Source organism: Schistocerca serialis, chromosome 5 (genome assembly GCF_023864345.2).
Source record: "Schistocerca serialis cubense isolate TAMUIC-IGC-003099 chromosome 5, iqSchSeri2.2, whole genome shotgun sequence".
NCBI lineage: Eukaryota > Metazoa > Arthropoda > Insecta > Orthoptera > Acrididae > Schistocerca > Schistocerca serialis.
This window is the reverse complement of record NC_064642.1, coordinates 18835183-18852591: the sequence shown is the minus strand read 5'-3', so window position 1 is coordinate 18852591 and position 17409 is coordinate 18835183. Positions and strand designations below refer to the sequence as shown.

The 17409-nt window shown below is 47.6% G+C and overlaps 1 protein-coding gene across 1 annotated transcript; it reads right to left on the bottom strand.

Moving 5' to 3' along the window:
• Nucleotides 1-2548: 2548 nt before the first annotated feature.
• LOC126481713 (cytochrome P450 307a1) lies at nucleotides 2549-17013 on the bottom strand. Its single transcript, XM_050105663.1, has 6 exons — nucleotides 16939-17013; nucleotides 16838-16890; nucleotides 14920-15176; nucleotides 7399-7667; nucleotides 4763-5045; nucleotides 2549-3173 (listed from the first exon to the last, which is right to left on the bottom strand). The coding sequence occupies exons 1-6, from the start codon at nucleotides 17011-17013 to the stop codon at nucleotides 2590-2592; spliced, it is 1521 nt and encodes a 506-aa protein (XP_049961620.1). The 3' UTR covers nucleotides 2549-2589.
• Between the last annotated feature and the right edge of the window lie 396 nt (nucleotides 17014-17409).

Below are 17409 nucleotides of genomic sequence, written 5' to 3'. Positions count from 1 at the left end.
GAAGTAACACCTGAGTTTCCTCACAGGTCGCGTGTGGCCTCAAAACCCCTGAATTTGTAAGCAAATGGCACTCGAACTTGATACGAAAACAATGTCAATGGGATGGAAGCTCAAGAAATCGATCGAAGGTAGAATAGATACAATGGAAGTAACAACATTGCCTCCTTGTTCATTGCTAATCAGCAGAACTACATAATGCTTCATTTTGAATTTTATTTCCCTTTCTTATCATTTTCGTTTAGAATTCGACCTTTCTGTTCATCAGTGTTTTTCTTTACCAGATTATCTTGTGAGGTGTCGGACAATTCTTATTCCGGTAGTTAAAATTAAGCGACATAATGCATGACACTTATACTGCCGAGTCTTACGTACTCAGAGCTGTTTATAATGTCATATGTGATGAATTTGCAGCCAGCGTACATTATGAGAGGCGCTAAGCCCAAACGTAGGGCATGTTAGAAATGATACGTTGCTGTTGAAACTGGTCTATAAAAAGCTGTGATAGCTGTCATTGTGCAAAATAATTCTCATACTAAAAATATCTTGGTAATAATCAAAAGTATAATATTGATGAGTTTCCATATTTATGCTCCTTTTGGAAATAATTCATTTATGCATTTGCTTTTTAAATTGATCTACAAAATGGTGAGATTGTTGGTCCCACTGTGCTAAGTAATTCTGATATTAAAAGCAATTTCATCCGCAAAATACTGTAGTAGCTGCCATTGTACAATAAAATTTTGTGTTAAAACCATTTTCGTAATAATCAAAAGGGTAATATTACAGACAGCTTATATTTTTATTCATTATGCGATTGCTTTTGGAATTGCTTTGTAACATGCTGCGATAGTTGGCCCCACTGTGACACATAATTCTGATAATAAAACAATTTTCATAATAGAGAAGAGTAGTGGTGACAGACTACATTTATGCTCCTATTGGATATGATTCGTTTATGCTATTGCTCAGTGACATTGCTGCATAACGTTTTCCACAGCCCAATCTTTATTATAAGGAAAGTACAGAACACTATATTGTTTGTCACATTGCGTTTTTTTAAAATTGCTATTGTGGCAGTAAAATAAGTACTGAGGAAAATTACATTACTGATTGTATCAAACTTTGTATTTATGTGTTTAGGTAACGTGATGTTAGCAGCAGTGATGGAAATCCAGGATACAGATGAAAGTGGAACAGGGTGTTCGGGAAACAGCTGATTTGTAAATAAATGAGAAACTTGTTTGTATACAGAAATGACTATTTTTATTATTTGCAGATCTATACATTGTTTAGTACGAGCGTCCAATTACATTGGACACAGTATAAGTATTTCTGTTGCGCTGTATAAAAAAGTACACTTAAACGTAAAAAAAACAAGCGCCTTCTGACGCATACTGATATGTGCTGTTCTTTTCAGACATCTTTTAAGAAGGTACTTGAGTGATTAGATTGTTCCTAACTCTAGGACCAGAAAAAAAGAACACTGGGAACGTACAACATATAACGCAAGCATATAACGATCACGCGCGTATACACATTCATGCCGACTTGCATTCAAAACCAGCGAGACTACTATCGGTGGCGAATGTAACAAACAATACGTATGAAAGGAGGACAGAATCCCTTCCCACAGAAATAAACGTGAAAGTCTCTGGTGTTACGTATAGTCGTTTAGTCAGTAAAATCTACTCTATAAAATACTTTGGTATCGTAGCAAATCGTTGCGAAATGCGAAATCTCTCGGAAGTTTCCTTAAACACCTTAACCTTAGAAACGATGAGTATATGAAATGACAAGCACGTAAGTTTCGACGCAACTTCTGACAGCATACTACTCGAACTCCATATTTTTAAGCGCCTTTCATTATTGTTACTTAGGAGACACGTCGATGTCTAGTACAACGCTCGTGGAGTTTAGAGATGTGGAATGCACGGAAGATGCAAATAAGCGTAGGCATTTAATAGCCAATATGACCTCCTGCGCGCTGGAGTATTACCAGATGGTTTATGTTTCTGCAATTGAAAGATGATTAGAAAGCTCCATGTCAGTCTACAGGCGTAAAAGAACAAGTGGACACTATGTTAGCAGAAGGACAGCCCTCGATATTAATTTTATACACGTCAGAGAATTGTCGCAGATGATTTTTGCGACGCTGTATAAGACGCTCGTGTAGTAAGGTGACGAGGGCTGCACGGTCAGTCGACCCCCGTTCTGGACGCTAGCACTCTCTAATGACGCTTACCGTACACGTAGTAGGATGGTTGAGGAGAAAAATAATTTGCCCAATATCTTTTACGAGCGAGCATTTGATGCACTACAAATTACCTAATTCCCTCGTCTAGAGAAATAGAATTGCTATCCGTGTCTACGTTAGTGTCGGTAGTTGTAGATGGTTACAATCGATGTAAGGGGAAAGTAGGCCTCGGTTCAGTGAGAGCCGCCGGAGTCCGGACTGACGGTGAGTTCCGGAGCGGGGCGCCGTCTCGGGGCTGCCTCTCGCTGCGGGGGAGGAGGGGGCGTGCGAGCCGCCGGCTGCGGCGGGGGCGGGGGCGGGGGCGGTGCTGGCCTCTGCGGCGGCGGCGGCGGCGCCTAGTCGGCGGGCTGGCGGGGCGTGAAGACGAGCGGGAAGGTGTCGGGCGGCACGGCGACGCACGCCGGGAACGTCTGCATCTCGCCGGAGGGCGGCGCGGCGACGTCGTGCGTCTGCAGGAGCGCGGCGAGCAGCACGAAAGCGCAGCCCTGCACCAGCCGCTGGCCGATGCACGTGCGCTTGCCCGTGCTGAACGGGATGAAGTGCTCCGGCTTGACGACGGCGCCGCCGTCGGCCGACAGGAAGCGCTCGGGCCGGAAGGCGGCCGGCTGCGCCCAGTACGTCTCGCCGCTGTTGAGCTCGTAGTTGTTGAGGAAGACGACGGTGCCCTTGTCGACGGCGTAGCCGGCCACCGACGTGTCCTGCGTGGCGACGTGCGGCACGATGGGGGACGAGGCGGTGCGCAGCGTCTCCAGGATGGTGGCCTCGGTGAAGGGCATGGCCGGCTTGTCGAAGAGCGACACGAGCCGCGAGCCGCCGGTGGCCGCGTCCGCCTCGCGCCGGATGCGCTCGCCCACCTCGGGGTGCAGCGCGATGGCCCGCAGCGCCAGCATCAGCAGGTTGCCGATGGCCGAGTGACCGCCTGCGCACCAGGGACAGCCACAGAGTCACTCTGCCGCCTCGCCTCAGTTCAGTCGTAGGACAAAAGTCAGTGGCAAGTTTCTAACACCGTACGGGACACTGCTTTAGATCGATAAAAATGCCTCGTACGATTGGAATACGAATTCAGAAACTGAGCGGAGACCTGTAGCGAATCCGCTGAGTATAGAAAAGCAGTCACCCCGTTTTCATGAATGTGAGCAGCGTGAAGAACAGTGAATGACGCTGTAGACACAAATTTTCTTTTGTGATTTAATTTCAGGAGGACACTCGATCATTTATGTATGATAAAAAGGACGGGACACTGCTTTACATCGATAAAAATGCCTCGTACGATTCTAATACCAATTCAGAAACTGAGCGGAGACCTGTAGCGAATCCGCTGAGTATAGAAAAGCAGTCACCCCGTTTTCATGAATGTGAGCAGCGTGAAGAACAGTGAATGACGCTGTAGACACAAATTTTCTTTTGTGATTTAATTTCAGGAGGACACTCGATGTTTTCTGTATGATAAAAAAGAGACTCGCGTAATAAGTAAGTTCAGTGTGTCGATAACTCTGGAAATATCTTCCTTTTTGTATCGTTATCTTGCCACTTCGAGCGTTATTTCTTTTCTTGCTAGCCTCTGGCTATATGCATGTGTGTGGTTGGGAAGTTACCGTTTCGCAGAATAATAATAAGACCACTAAATTGACACATTGTATAGTCCTTATTTACTTCCCTGTCACCAGTAATATATTTCTATTCTGACATCTCATACTCCGCAGATATCGATGAGTTTGCTTCACGACTTTAATTAGCCGGCCTGGACGTAATCTTTTAGCCGCCATTACCGCTATCTCATTGAGATAATAATTGCGGTAATTATATAGAACCTGCTTAATATTTTATTTTTTAAAACCACGATGTTCGAATCAACAGTTGGAGCAACATTGACCCACTTCAATATTTAAAATTCGCGTTATAATAATTAACTGAGCCAGCTACTTCTGAAACAAAATATTTCTCTTTCTGATTCGGCACGCCATCAGGGCTGTCAGTGTAACATTTCGGGTACATCCCCAAGTGAACTGGAAAGCTCTGTGGCACTGCTGGCTGGAATAACGCGAGCGTACGTTCAGTTGCCTAAATGTAGGGCTTCAGAAAATCTCAGTGTTCTGTTGTGATGTGTAGCATCGTGTGATTCAGATGGGATCGACGACATTGGCGCACTGTCTTTCTGTCGCTTGCAGAGTTATCTACGACAGAACCCATTGTCGAGTATTAAACTCTGAGAATTATTCACTCGGCAGCGGAGTGTGAGCTACTTTGAAATTTCCCAACAGACTAAAACATTCTGTTGCGCTGTGAGTCGAATCCTAGACGGTGGCTTTCGCGGCTAATACTCGCACCGACGGAAAAACTTACGAGCCGCTCCTCCCGATGAAAACTTGACTCGCCGCATATGTGTGGTATCGTCGTCGGCCAGCGAGGTCCCGATAGTAAGACGGGTATAAATTTCGAGATCAGCAGAGGAAATATGCCGGAGCGTGACTTTTGCCCTGTTCGCAAGCGTGCTCTGATGAGACTCACCGAGGAAGTCCTCGAGCTCGAAGATGATGTGCTCCCAGTTGAGGAGCGGGTCCTCCTCCAGGTAGAGCAGCAGTGCGTCGGTGAAGTCGCGCGGCCCCTGCGCGCGGTCCAGCGAGCGCCGGTGCGACTCGATGATGCGCGACAGGATGAACTGGCGGATCTCGGCCGCCCAGTCGGAGATCCGGCGCATGTGGCCGCGGTACACGGGCTCCAGCCACGGCATGAAGTCCACCGCGTAGCCCTGGTTGATCTCCCAGAAGATCTCGTCGAAGGTGCGCACCATCTGCCGGGGTTTCACAGCGTTAGCGGACTCTACTGGCAGGAGGTCAGTCAACACGGGACACCGACAATAAGCTCCGAATAACACGTGGAGTCTGGTAGAAGAAATTTGTACGCCCTCACCATAAATGGTCCACTGAATGTAGTACATTAAAAATTGAAAATTATGTGTTCCATACATTGTCTCCAATGATGAAGAAAGTATCGCTGCTTTTATTTAATACTCGGCTTGTAATCTTCCCGCGACACGACAAGATAAGCTACAGGAAAGATCGTAAACTGACATGTTTGCAGCAGAGGGAATGGTGTGATGCTACTTAGATGACATCGTACCTCCCCAAACTTTACCCCCACAAGGCCAACGGGGGAGAGGAGAGGGGGTGATAATTTACACAAGCCTTTTGAAAAAATTGTAATATAGTCGGCTACTTTATATTTTAAAAATTCTGAAAAAAATTTTAATGTATTCTTCCACAATATTTTGTAAGCATTTTAAAATTTTCAGCTACACTCTACCCAAAAATGTAAGTCTAAGTAGTAGATGTCTCTTTCCACAATCAATGACATACATTTACACATCAAAACCTCTTTTAAAAGTATGTTGTTAGTAAAAGTCAACGAAATTGCCTTCATTTTTTGTGGTGGTCATGTAACACCACCAGCTTGGTGATACACGATACTGAAAATGCATTCATATTGCTAAGACTGTCGTAAAAGACATTTTTACGTTCTGGACCCTAATTACGCGCCAGTACTTCTTTAAAAAGCTTGGTGTTAATAAAAGTTAACAACAATTATTGAAATTTTTTTCTCTTAACTTTTTTTTAGCGTGGCCTCAAGATACCCCACCCTTTCCCTCTCCCCTTGGTAATTCGCATTATGTAAAATGCGTTGGTATTGCTCGGGTTACAGAATGTGTATTTTTCTCGGTACTGTTCGGTGCACTATTTGCAAAAACAGTTGATGAGGCCCCGAACTACATCGCAGCTGCTGTTATGAGACGTCGTACTGAATTCTTTTTCGGACGTCCTCATGTACGAGTTATACTTTACGCAAGCCGCAGAGTAAAATACAGGACCTCAAAATGCTTCTAATGGCTCTGAGCACTATGGGACTTAACATCTATGGTCATCAGTCCCCTAGAACTTAGAACTACTTAAACCTAACTAATCTAAGGACATCACACAACACCCAGTCATCACGAGGCAGAGAAAATCCCTGACCCCGACGGGAGTCGAACCCGGGAACCCGGGCGCGGGAAGCGAGAACGCTACCGCACGACCACGAGCTGCGGACTACATGAGCTCGAAACCCAAGGCCGCTTGTTGTTGCGTGTCTGTGAAGAGGTAGGCACGGTCTAAATAAACTCCCTTTGCAGAATTTTAGGACGAGTCGTTCACAACAAAACAAAAAATGTCTGGTAAAAGTAGGCTCTAAAATGCACACCTTAATGGCTATAAGTGCGTGAAAGAGCTCTCGTCTCCAGAATGAGAGTTTCACCCTGCAGCGGAGTGCGCGCTGATATGAAACTTCCTAGCAGATTAAAACTGTGTGCCGGACCGAGACTCGAACTCGAGACCTTTGCCATTCGCGGGCAAGTGCTCTACCAACTGAGCTACCCAAGCACGACTCACGCCGAGTCCTCACAGCTTTACTTCCGCCAGTACCTCGTCTCCTACCTTCGAAACTTCGCAGAAGTTCTTCTGCGAACCATGCAAGACTAGCACTGCTGAAAGAAAGGATATTGCGGAGACATGGCTCTCGTCTACTGCAAGTTCTTTGCTTTCCGTATTCGTGGAGGATATAGTATGGACCAAAACAAGAGAAAACTATCCAGTAAACATGAGCTCTTAAACGCATACCTTAAGAGTTAGTTGTTGTTCAGTAGAAGAGATATGTTTCATAAAAGTGAATATGAGCAAGTGGTCGTAGTTCTTGAAGCATGCAGTTTAGAACCAGTATTTACCAGACTTTTTTTTCTTGTTTTGGTCATTGATAACGCCTCCCGATATATGGAAAGCAAAGAGCCTGCAGTAGAAGAGATGTGTCTCACAGCATCGAAGATGAACCAGTGCCCATACCTCTTAAGGTATACATTTTAAAGCCCATTTTTACTATACTTTTTTGTATGTGTAGGGAACGTGTCCCCAAAGTCTGTAAAGGGAGTTCAGATACACGCAGTTTATGTACGAGAGAGGTTGTACAGACGGGAATTTGAAAAGGATTTTCGAGGGTCATTATGCATCGTACAGAACCGGGCAGGTGAATTACTAGTGCAGTTTCCTCGAGTCGGAGGCGGTAACGAGTTGGCGTTTGAGTGGAAGGACTGGGTGACGTCGCAGAGGTGTGCGGCTCACCTTCTTGAAGCCGGGGTCGTCGTAGTCGAAGGAGGCGGAGCACATGTAGCTGGTGAAGATGTTGGCGCAGGCGGCCTGCAGCAGCGGCTTCACGTGGACGGGCTGCGGCCGCAGCGCCGCCCCCAGGCGCCCCAGCAGGGCCGCCGCCTCGCGCGCACACGCCTGCTCCAGCCGGTCGTAGTGGGCCGAGGCGGCGCGCGGCGAGCAGTAGATGCGCGCGATGCTGCGCCGCGTCTTCTGCAGCTCCGACCAGTCGCACAGCGCCAGCGCTGCAACACGCCACACACCGCGCTCTAAGCACCAGCTGCCCGCGCACATTCACCTCACCTCACATCCTCCACCGGAGTCAAGTTCCATCACGTTAAGTGTCCCCTAATCCTGATATGATTCTCAGCTTCAGAATCTGGGTATGACGGACTCTTCCAATAATATCTGCGTCTAGCACCTTCTATATTTTATACGGTCGAGTAACATTCCTTTTCTCGTATCGTCAGTTACTTTTAGACCACGGTTGTCTAGCAATAAATTTGGTACCCCTAGGCTGTGGCTGTGTTATTATTCTGAAGTTGACAGGTACATTTATGAAATTACAATGAAATGAACACCCTTAGCTGCTTACAGGCGTTGACAGACGTCAACGGGGACAGATGAAAATGTGTGCCCCGACCGGGAGTCGAACCCGGGTTCTCCTCCGCACATGGCAGACGCTCTATCCGTCTGAGACACTGAGAACACAGAGGATTGCGCGACTGCAGGGATTTATCTCTGGCAAACCTCCCGCGAAACCCACGTTATCAACGCATTGTCCGAAAGAACAGATACCATCTTAGTATATATATAGTTAATGCTCACTGGCCACTTGACGATATTCTTCTTCTGTGCGAATGCACAAACAGTGCCCGAACTCTTACGGGATTCAGCAACGCGCCGCGAGTAATGAGTATAATGGGCGGGGCACTACGAACGTAGTGCGGGAGAGTACGTTGAGAATGTGGGTTTCGCGGGAGGCGTGCCAGAGATAAATCCCTGCAGTCGCGCAATCCTGTGTGTCCTCGGTGGCTCAGATGGATAGAGCGTCTGCCATGTAAGCAGGAGATCCCGGCTTCGAGTCCCGGTCGGGGCACACATTTTCATTTGTCCCCGTTGACGTATATCAACGCCTGTAAGCAGCTAAGGGTGTTGATTTCATTGTAATTTCGTTCTAACGAACTGCATGGTCACCGATGGTATCTGTTCTTTCGGACATGTCCGAAAGAACAGATACGATCTTAGTATAGGTGCATTTATGCTGACGGAAAAAAGCTAAAAGGCGCTCTCGTTCGCCAGTATACGTGATCGACGGTCTGCTCGGACCCCAATTAGTTTTCTGCCTACCGAGTTTGCCGCACAGTGCGCTTCTCTCAGCCATGTAGTCTGCTCTCGATATTCTCGCTGCGTTCACTGACCGCACTTCCGTTATGTACGTAGTGCCGTATTCCGCTTCAGAATTCTTACTTCAATGCAAAACAGCATGTATATCTTTCGGTTTCAACCTTCTGGAGTACTTGTTTGGAGAGCCGTTTTCAGTCACTGCCAACCGTCCTGACGCACTAATACCTAATAATTACAAAAACCATTTTGTCTTCCACTCCTAAGTTGCTGATTTAAACGAAAGGTCGGGCTGCTTACTGTTGATGGATTAAGTAACAAGTCACAACATTCTGCCGATTACTGTGCTGGATTGCTTCGGTAGGGCAGCCGGCGCTGTCGAACGGAGCGCCTGCCCGTCGCCGAGCAGGCAACCCGCGAAACAAACGTATCCCGCGCTGCGTCGCGGCCTCCCGTCACCGGTACTGCCAGCTTCTTTCCCAGCACTCCGTCAAACAACTTCATGCATTCTGGCAAACATCTAAGGTCTTTGCTAGCGTCAGACTGCCAGCTAATGACGCGTCTCGAATTATACGTGTTGTTGGAAGACGTAGTTCCTTCCCAACGGTCTTTCGCCTTTTTGTGACAACTTCTTTCTCTGTTCGTATTACCTTCCGGGTTTCATCTAACATCGATGAATTGAGTACGTTGTCCCTGCTACGATTAAAAATCAGTAATCGAGTGAGGTGGAGCATTGGTCTCGGCAAGTGTTCAGACGTTGTGGGTTTCAGACATATGCCCCAACGCGCTCCACCTTCTGCTCTGTTTTTAATAGGCTCTACGTCGACGGGACGTCGAACCCCTAGAAGCCAGTCGACTACTTTCCCCGAAGACTGTTCCTTGTGTGCATTGGACGGCAGTCAGAACTACTGTCGAATAATAATACAAAGTGAGGAAGCGCTGATTTCGGCTCGGGCAGAAGACGGCAGATGCGCGGCGTTTTTGCGACTGCCACGGCGGCGCTGTTTGCCGGCCGGTTTCGAGTTTCGCCCCCGCCACGTCTGCGCCTGCCCGGCCGGGTCGCGCTGTTCCCACGCGGCCGGAAGCGGCCGCCCGCCGCCTCCGAACGGTGCCGGCCGCTCTGACGCTCTGCCGCGCACCGTCTCAGTCCGCTTCACAGGAATGCCACCGAAAAAGCGCCGAGTCAGTCGTGCCGGCCAACTGCTGCCTGCGCTGCTGCTGCCAGACATGAGCGTGCTACATGAAACTCTCCGAGACATCGCTCTGTGACCACCGACGGCAGGGAACGTCAGTCTGGAGACACTTCGTCTCGCGGAAGTTGAGCTCCTTGATTGTACCCTGTTTCATTCTTCCCTCTAGCTAGAATCCCTCGGTACCACTGGTAAGGGAAACCCAGGACGTCGACGTGGAAGTTACCGATGCTCGCTGCTTAGCCACGAAGGCACACGGCCGAAATAGACGAGCGTAACTATATCATCTGCTCAGAGCGATTGGAAATTATAGCAGCACCACTTTAAAGACGACAGGTGCTCATTAGTAAGAGGCAAAACGACAATAGGAATCACCGTCTGAATTGCTTGACTTGTAAAGACGTAAAAGATGATGAACGAAGCGGATAAATATGCAAAACAGATGTAGCCTCGAGTTGTAAGTGAACGTACCAATATTAAATTGTCACTACTGCGCGTGTTACTGATAACGAAAATCGCTTTCAGGGTAAAGAAAACATTAAAATGTCTGAAGAGTAACGGAATGAGAACAAAAACACGTTAAATCTCACAATTTGCGAAGATACAACAGAATCAATAGAGAGATATTGCTATCTAATCGAAACAAAATTTCTAGTGTTGCACAGGTAACTTAGACGGTAAGACGCCCAGAAAAAAAAGTTCTGTAGGAATAGAAACGTACTAAAATTAAATAACATAGTTGATATTACGAGACAGCTTTGTAACACTGTGTTGAAGTGAAATGCAGACGCCCAGGAAACGTGCAGGGAAGAAATGAAGAAATACAAAACTAAGTTGAAAATTAGGTGCACTCGAGGTAAAGCATGAAATGAAGAGGTATTGAGCAGAATAGTCGAAGCAGAAAGTCAGTATAGGACAGTTAGCAGAAATAGCTAGGTATCAGTGGTGAATCGGGGTTACGAGGAAATGCACAATGCAGTAACTAGGAGGAGGAGAAGTGACAATGCAAAAGAGTGTGGAAAAACTAGGTAACAACAGAAGGAAGGTCCTTGGAAGAATGAGCCCTGAGGCGTGTAGACATTCCGCCACTTCGTGCTGGGGAGCCCGCCTGCCCCGCTGACCCCCAGCCCAAGGTCGCGCCAGCCTCCCCCGGCAGGTAGCGGCCCAGCGCCCACAAAGCCGCGCTGCGACCTTGAAGCCGGCAGCTGCCATCAGAGCAGCTCGTGGAACCTCGGCTGTGATTTGGTTCGGAGCGCGTCTGCCGACCTGCCGAGGGAGGCTGCACGCCGGCCGCCGGCGCTGGCCGGAGAAAGTGGCCTCCGGCTGAAAGGGAACGTCGGGAGCAGCTGGGACGGCGGGCACCCACTCACCAAAACACCCTTCTCGTCTGACAACCCCCTGCTGTTACCTCTTCTGAGGGAACCCTAAAAACGTGAAAAGCTTCAATGCGTAGGAGCACAATTCGACTGACGCAACGGAACAACTCCTTCCACGGGGCGGAACTCGATCGCCAGTTGGGGCCTACCTCAGCCCCTCCAACACGCGTTGTTCCCACGCTCCGAGGACAAAATTCGAGCTACCTATTTTCCCGATTCGTAAGCGTTACTTTTCTAATACAGAAAGATACCAATAACACCCTGTATTAATATACCAGGATACAAGTCTCATTGCCAATTGGCTCAGCAGTGCTTACTTTCACATTTTACGTCAATCGAATGAAAAGTTCTGCTTTCCTAGCCTCTCGAACTTAGAAGCACTTCACTCTTAGAATTCAGTTTTTCTCTGTTTATATTCACTAAATATTGTTTCTCATCAAAGGTAAAAAGCAGGCAATAATGTAACTGCGAGGAACTGTGTCGTGCAATTACTAACTTTCCGGCGCCTCTCAATAAACGTTCCTCCAAGCTTGAAATTGGGCAGCTGTAAACGGCGGTTGCTGCACGCCAGTCTTTCAGAATTGGACAGATTTTCAGTAACCCCCTCTGCGTATCGAGAACTGCTGAATAAGGATCGCCTTCGCAAGCAGAGACGCGAGTTGTCGAGGACGCCAATTTGGAACCCCTGAGATATATCGGTATCACACTGAATCTGAGAGTTCAGGACGCCGTATCATTTTTGAGCGTTTTTCTGAGGAAACAGAATAAAAGGTTTTACATCTAGCGTTCGAGACTCTTCACAGCAAAACTTCGTAACGTCATATTTTTTAGTCCAGCGCTGAAACAGGTCATTTCTATCGATACTCTTCCCATACTAGTATTTAACATCCATCAATCTCGTCTATTTAAGTATTTCGTGTTATGTATTATTGCAGTCGCAAGTGATAAACTTGTTACCACTCAGTTCTGACTCAACTCAGTTTGCGGGGAAACTGTTTCGGTAATATCGGTTTCGTCTTTTGAATTTCGACGATTCGGATATTTGCTCTTTGCCGACTGAACGTGCTGAATGTGTAGAGCTGTAACGTGACGCTTTTACGTTGCAAGAATGCGCAAAGTTGGTTATATGTCAGGACAGAGCCTCAACCATTTATTTTATGTTTATGTATTGGTGACACTGTCAGTGTGGGGGCGATCAACAGTGCGTGGTAACTCAAGAAAATTTCACAAGCGAAGGTCGCATGAAGATGAATACAAGACGGCATGTCATCAGAGTGGGCAGTGCGAATGGAATGTGAAACGCCTTGAAACACTGTTGGACAATATGTCGTAAGATTTTAAAGCATAAGAACCGATGATGACAGCCTAGTTCTGCCTAAACCGGTCATCCAATAAAATGCTTTTTTTAGCGATCTTCGCTTGTGAAACTTTCTTCATTTACGGTGATATACGTTTCTACTTATTCATTACTCCCTGCCCAGCTGTCCGTCATTCGAATTACAAGAACATTCCTATTTTGTCCAGTTAAAAACTCTAAACCACACAATGAAAAGAAATTAAATTCGCGGTGTAGCGAAACTGCGTGGCGTGTGTGGTAATGATTCTACACAAAACTATCTCATTTAAAGAGAAAATAACAAACGTAATTTTTAATAGAATTAATGCCCGCCCCCGGTAGCTGAGTGGTCAGCGCGACAGACTGTCAATCCAAAGGGCTCGGGTTCGATTCCCGGCTGGGTCGGAGATTTTCTCCGCTCAGGGAGGGGGTGTTGTGTTGTCCCAATCATCATCATTTGATCCCCATTGACGCGCAAGTCGCCGAAGTGGCGTCAAATCGAAAGACTTGCACAAGGCGAACGGTCTACCCGACGGGAGGCCCTCGTCACACGACATTTCATTTCAATAGAATTAATTAAAGTTTGCGACAGTTTTCCCGAACAAAGAACGAAATCGGACTGAATCTCATGCCTTGCTCTAGCAAGTATGTTCCAATGTTATTGATTCATTTTTCCTGAGTGACAAGTGATTAAATGAAAGAGTGTTAAAAATGTTTCGGAGTTTAACAGTAGGTTCAATTCAAAGCCGTTTCCAGTTATCTATCCGTCATCCACTTTTATGTTTTCTTTTACAACTAGTGACAAAACGCTTGTTTTTACACAAAGAAAGAACTTAATTCTAGTAAAATAATGCAAATATCTAGACCTATTAAGCGGAGACAGGAATGTGAATAAAACTGTAGAGGTTGTGAAAGAGCTATTGACTAAGAAGAATATCGAGGCAAGAACCCTGATGCGAAAACGATTCTTGTCGCGACGCGACAGAAAGTACTGGGTGTGCAGGTTGAGACAGCACTGACAACTCGGTCCCACTTGCTGTGGAGACCCGACCGTCGGTGTGGCTGGCGCGCTCCGTGCCGGAAGCTCGCGGCCCCGCCTCAGGAGATGACGGTCAAGGGCGATGAGGCGCCGTTACGTCAGCGGCGCGCCCGCCCAAACTCCTCGGCCGAGAAAGTTGTGACGCCGCCTTTTAAATGCACCGTTGGCTTGACCGCAGCTCGGCCGAGTCAGCGTACGACTCTGCAGCCAACGCCCAGTGACAGAATCGCAACCTACTTCCTTCCTTCTGCTCGCTCGTCCGGACGGACTTCTATTTCGTCCCTAATCGACTCGACGTCGTCGGGGCGTAGCACTGCCCTTCTCGCTTCTTACATGCACGATATAGAGAGCTGAATCCTTCGTAACACTGTCAGTGGTAAAAAATAGACTCGCCCGTGACGAACTTTTTCCAATTACCGCGCGTACCACAGAATTTTTTCAGTTCTGTCCCAGAGAAGGATGTTTTAGGTAGATTGTTATTCACAGCTCCAACAAGCTCCGAGGTTACAAAGACAAGTGTTCTGGGACAAGGTCCAGCACAAACACTCTTCACTAGCGACAATTTCTAGAGTTGATTTCCGTGCATATTAATAGATTCGTGATCTCGTGGACACAAAATGAATTTCACTACAATAAACGTGACTTTGTAATCACACGACTAGTTTGCGTCAGAAATAGCTAGCAAATTTCTCGGTAAGAGTGTCTTATAAACAAATATGACGACACAGGTCTAATTAGTGAGTTAAAAACTGCAAAACTGTCGTCTGTAAGGTTATCATAAAGTCTAGAATTGCGGAGACAATAATTATTAGCAACTTGCAAATAAACATAATGCGAAAAATTTCAATATTTATCTAGTCTATATATAACGATAGCTAAAAAGTTTATTTAGCTACATTATCATTCACGCAAATTGTGGAGTAAAGAGTATTTGTAAGCATAGCAGCTGCGGCATCCTGCCACGATCTGAGTGGGAAAGGGGCGCTGCTACGAAGCGAAATATCTCCTCGCAAAGCAATTTTTCTTTCCGTTGAAGAGTGTACACTACAAGACGTTATCAGATAATCGATAAGGCAAGTGCCTGTTTGGAAAGAGACAAAGTGCAAAATGTCTGATTAATTGAGCAGGGAGTAGCAAGGTTTCGAGGGAATAAGCGCAGCGCGCAGTAATGTCCGAACGAGAAGATATAGGACAGCGGCAAGGAATACTTACAGTTGTTGCGGTCGCCGCCGAAGAGCTTGTGGAAGCGGATGAAGTCGGGGCGGCCGCCGAAGTGCGCGCCCTTGGTGATGAGGACCTCCTTGATGAGGGGGTAGCTGTTGACGACGACGCACGGCGTGGCGCCCAGCGTCAGCTGGTAGATGTCGCCGTACTGCCTGGCCAGCGCAGTGAACGCCTCGAAGGGCGTCGCGTACTGCCCCAGCAGGTGCAGCGAGCCCAGCACGGGCAGCGGCCGCGGGCCCGCCGGCCTGTCGGCAACCCAGTGCTCCTTTGTTGATTTGTACGGCACAGCGCCTCAATGTCTGACCTTTTGAGCATCTTCGAGGGTACAGAATTATTTAGAGCAGCCTATGCGGCGACGTTCTCACCATCACTACAAGAAAAAAAAAAAAAAATCCTACGACACAGTGTTCTTACTGTTCAAGTCGAATTTTAGAGCTAAATTCCGTTGTCAGGGTCTGGAATTTGAGTTTTTGGTTTAAACACTGAATCAGATGTAAAGTTGGAAACACGAATCGCAGCCGCTGGAAGTGTTATATTCAGAAACGCGTCAGGCGTTGTAAAAAAACGCGCTATAGTGGAGTAACTGAATTATTATTATATACCGAAACAATGCTTGTCACGGCCACAGACAAATAGTGGGTTGCCGTAATACTAGTAACTGACACTGAACTTTTAAAACAAGAACACTAATGGTGATTTTTTTGGCCGAGCAATCTTCATAGTTACAGAACCACAAATAACGCCAAGGAAAGAGTAAGGTGAGTCGCATATACTAAACCCGTCGAGAGCGTTCCATCTTCTACAACCGCTCGCGAGATTGAGAAACCGATTTACGTCCAGGAATATAGAAAATACAGTCGATGCACTGCCTAGACCTTGAGAATAATACAGGAAAGACGCTTGTAGATTGCAATCTTATCTGTCCAAAACGAATGTACTGTATTTGTTGGGTTACAAACATAGGAAGCGAAATGTTGTATGAAAAGACGAACGTCTTTTCACGTGAACTTAGAGGTGTATAAATTGATAAATCGATTTCCTGGCGACTCTACCGATTTAATACCGAAAATCTGATATGAAAACTGGATGGACTGCAAACAGTATCACAACTACTCAAGATTCATGCTGTTGCAAATTAGTACAACTCCTTAGGTTCAAATATTAATTTATTTTAATTTTTTCAATATTAATTTCTTATTAAATATTAATTTTCTTTCCCTGCTATTCACTTAAGGATCCGGCACGGCTTAACTGAATTCGAAACTTCCAAGCAGATTAAAAAGATGTATCGGACTGAATATCGAACCCACAAAGTTCGCCTGTCGTGGGCAAATGCTGTACCAACTCGAGCGAGCCACCGCCGTCGCACGTCCGCCACCTTCCCCCCTCTATCAGTCGTATTTCTGCTCTACCTGCCCAATATCAAATCGTCACACACTCCACAACACAGTGAAAATTCATTATAGGAAGATTAAAATTGTCTAGCCAGGTATTACAAACTGTGCATACATTCAATAACTGCGAAGTGAAGATTAATGTATACAACTATTGGAAATGCAATGATCAGGCTAGACAACTGAAGGTACAAAGAGTGTTCTCCCACAAAAACCCTTAATCCCATATATTTAGTTCTAAGCTTGAAATTTTGTATCGAAAACTTAATAACAAAATCCATCTGTTACTTTTATAACAATTTTGCTACGGCAAAGCACATTTAGAAGTCAAATGTTCGTCACCAGGGCTTCCTGTTATGCGAGAACTTGACTGACACGTAAAGATTGACTCTTTTGTTGGTAGAATAGCGAGAAGCTCCTGTACCAAAAGTGGTATACGCTTTTGCGGTCACAGCGGCAGGTACGAGCGGCGACAGAGCGCGAGGCAGAAAGCGGGCAGGCGCGCGTCTCACCTGGGGGCTGCGGCCGGCCGTTCGTGGTCGCGGGGGTCGCCCGGGGCGGCGGGGGCGGCGGGGCGGCGGCGCTGCACGACGGCGAGCACGAGCGCCAGCACGGCGAGGGCGGCGGCGGCGGCGGCGGCGGCGGTGGCCACCCCGAGCGTGACGGCGGGCAGCGCGGCGAGGACCATGGCTGAGGCTGAGCGGAGAGAGCTCGCGAGTCGCCGGTCGGAGGGCTCTGGCGGTGCGTGGCGCGCGGCCGGCGCTATATGGGCGGCCGGAGGCGGGCGCCGGCCAATGGCGCGCCGCGCTCGCCCCCCACCCCCGGCCGGCGCCGCCCCCAGCGCTGCGACGCCGGCGGCGGCCGCTCCGCGCGCTACTAGCCACCGGCCGCCCGGCCCGCCGCCACGCCGCTGCCGCTCCGGTGAGTACCGCCTCGCCGGCTCTCAGCGCTGCGCGTCCTGCTGCCGCCGTTTCCACCACCACCAGACACCACCCCCTCACACTTTGCGACCGACTTCCCCTTCGGTTGCCCTTACGCACTCACGTGGTGCTTACCCTCCGTACGGAACGACACTAACGGGACA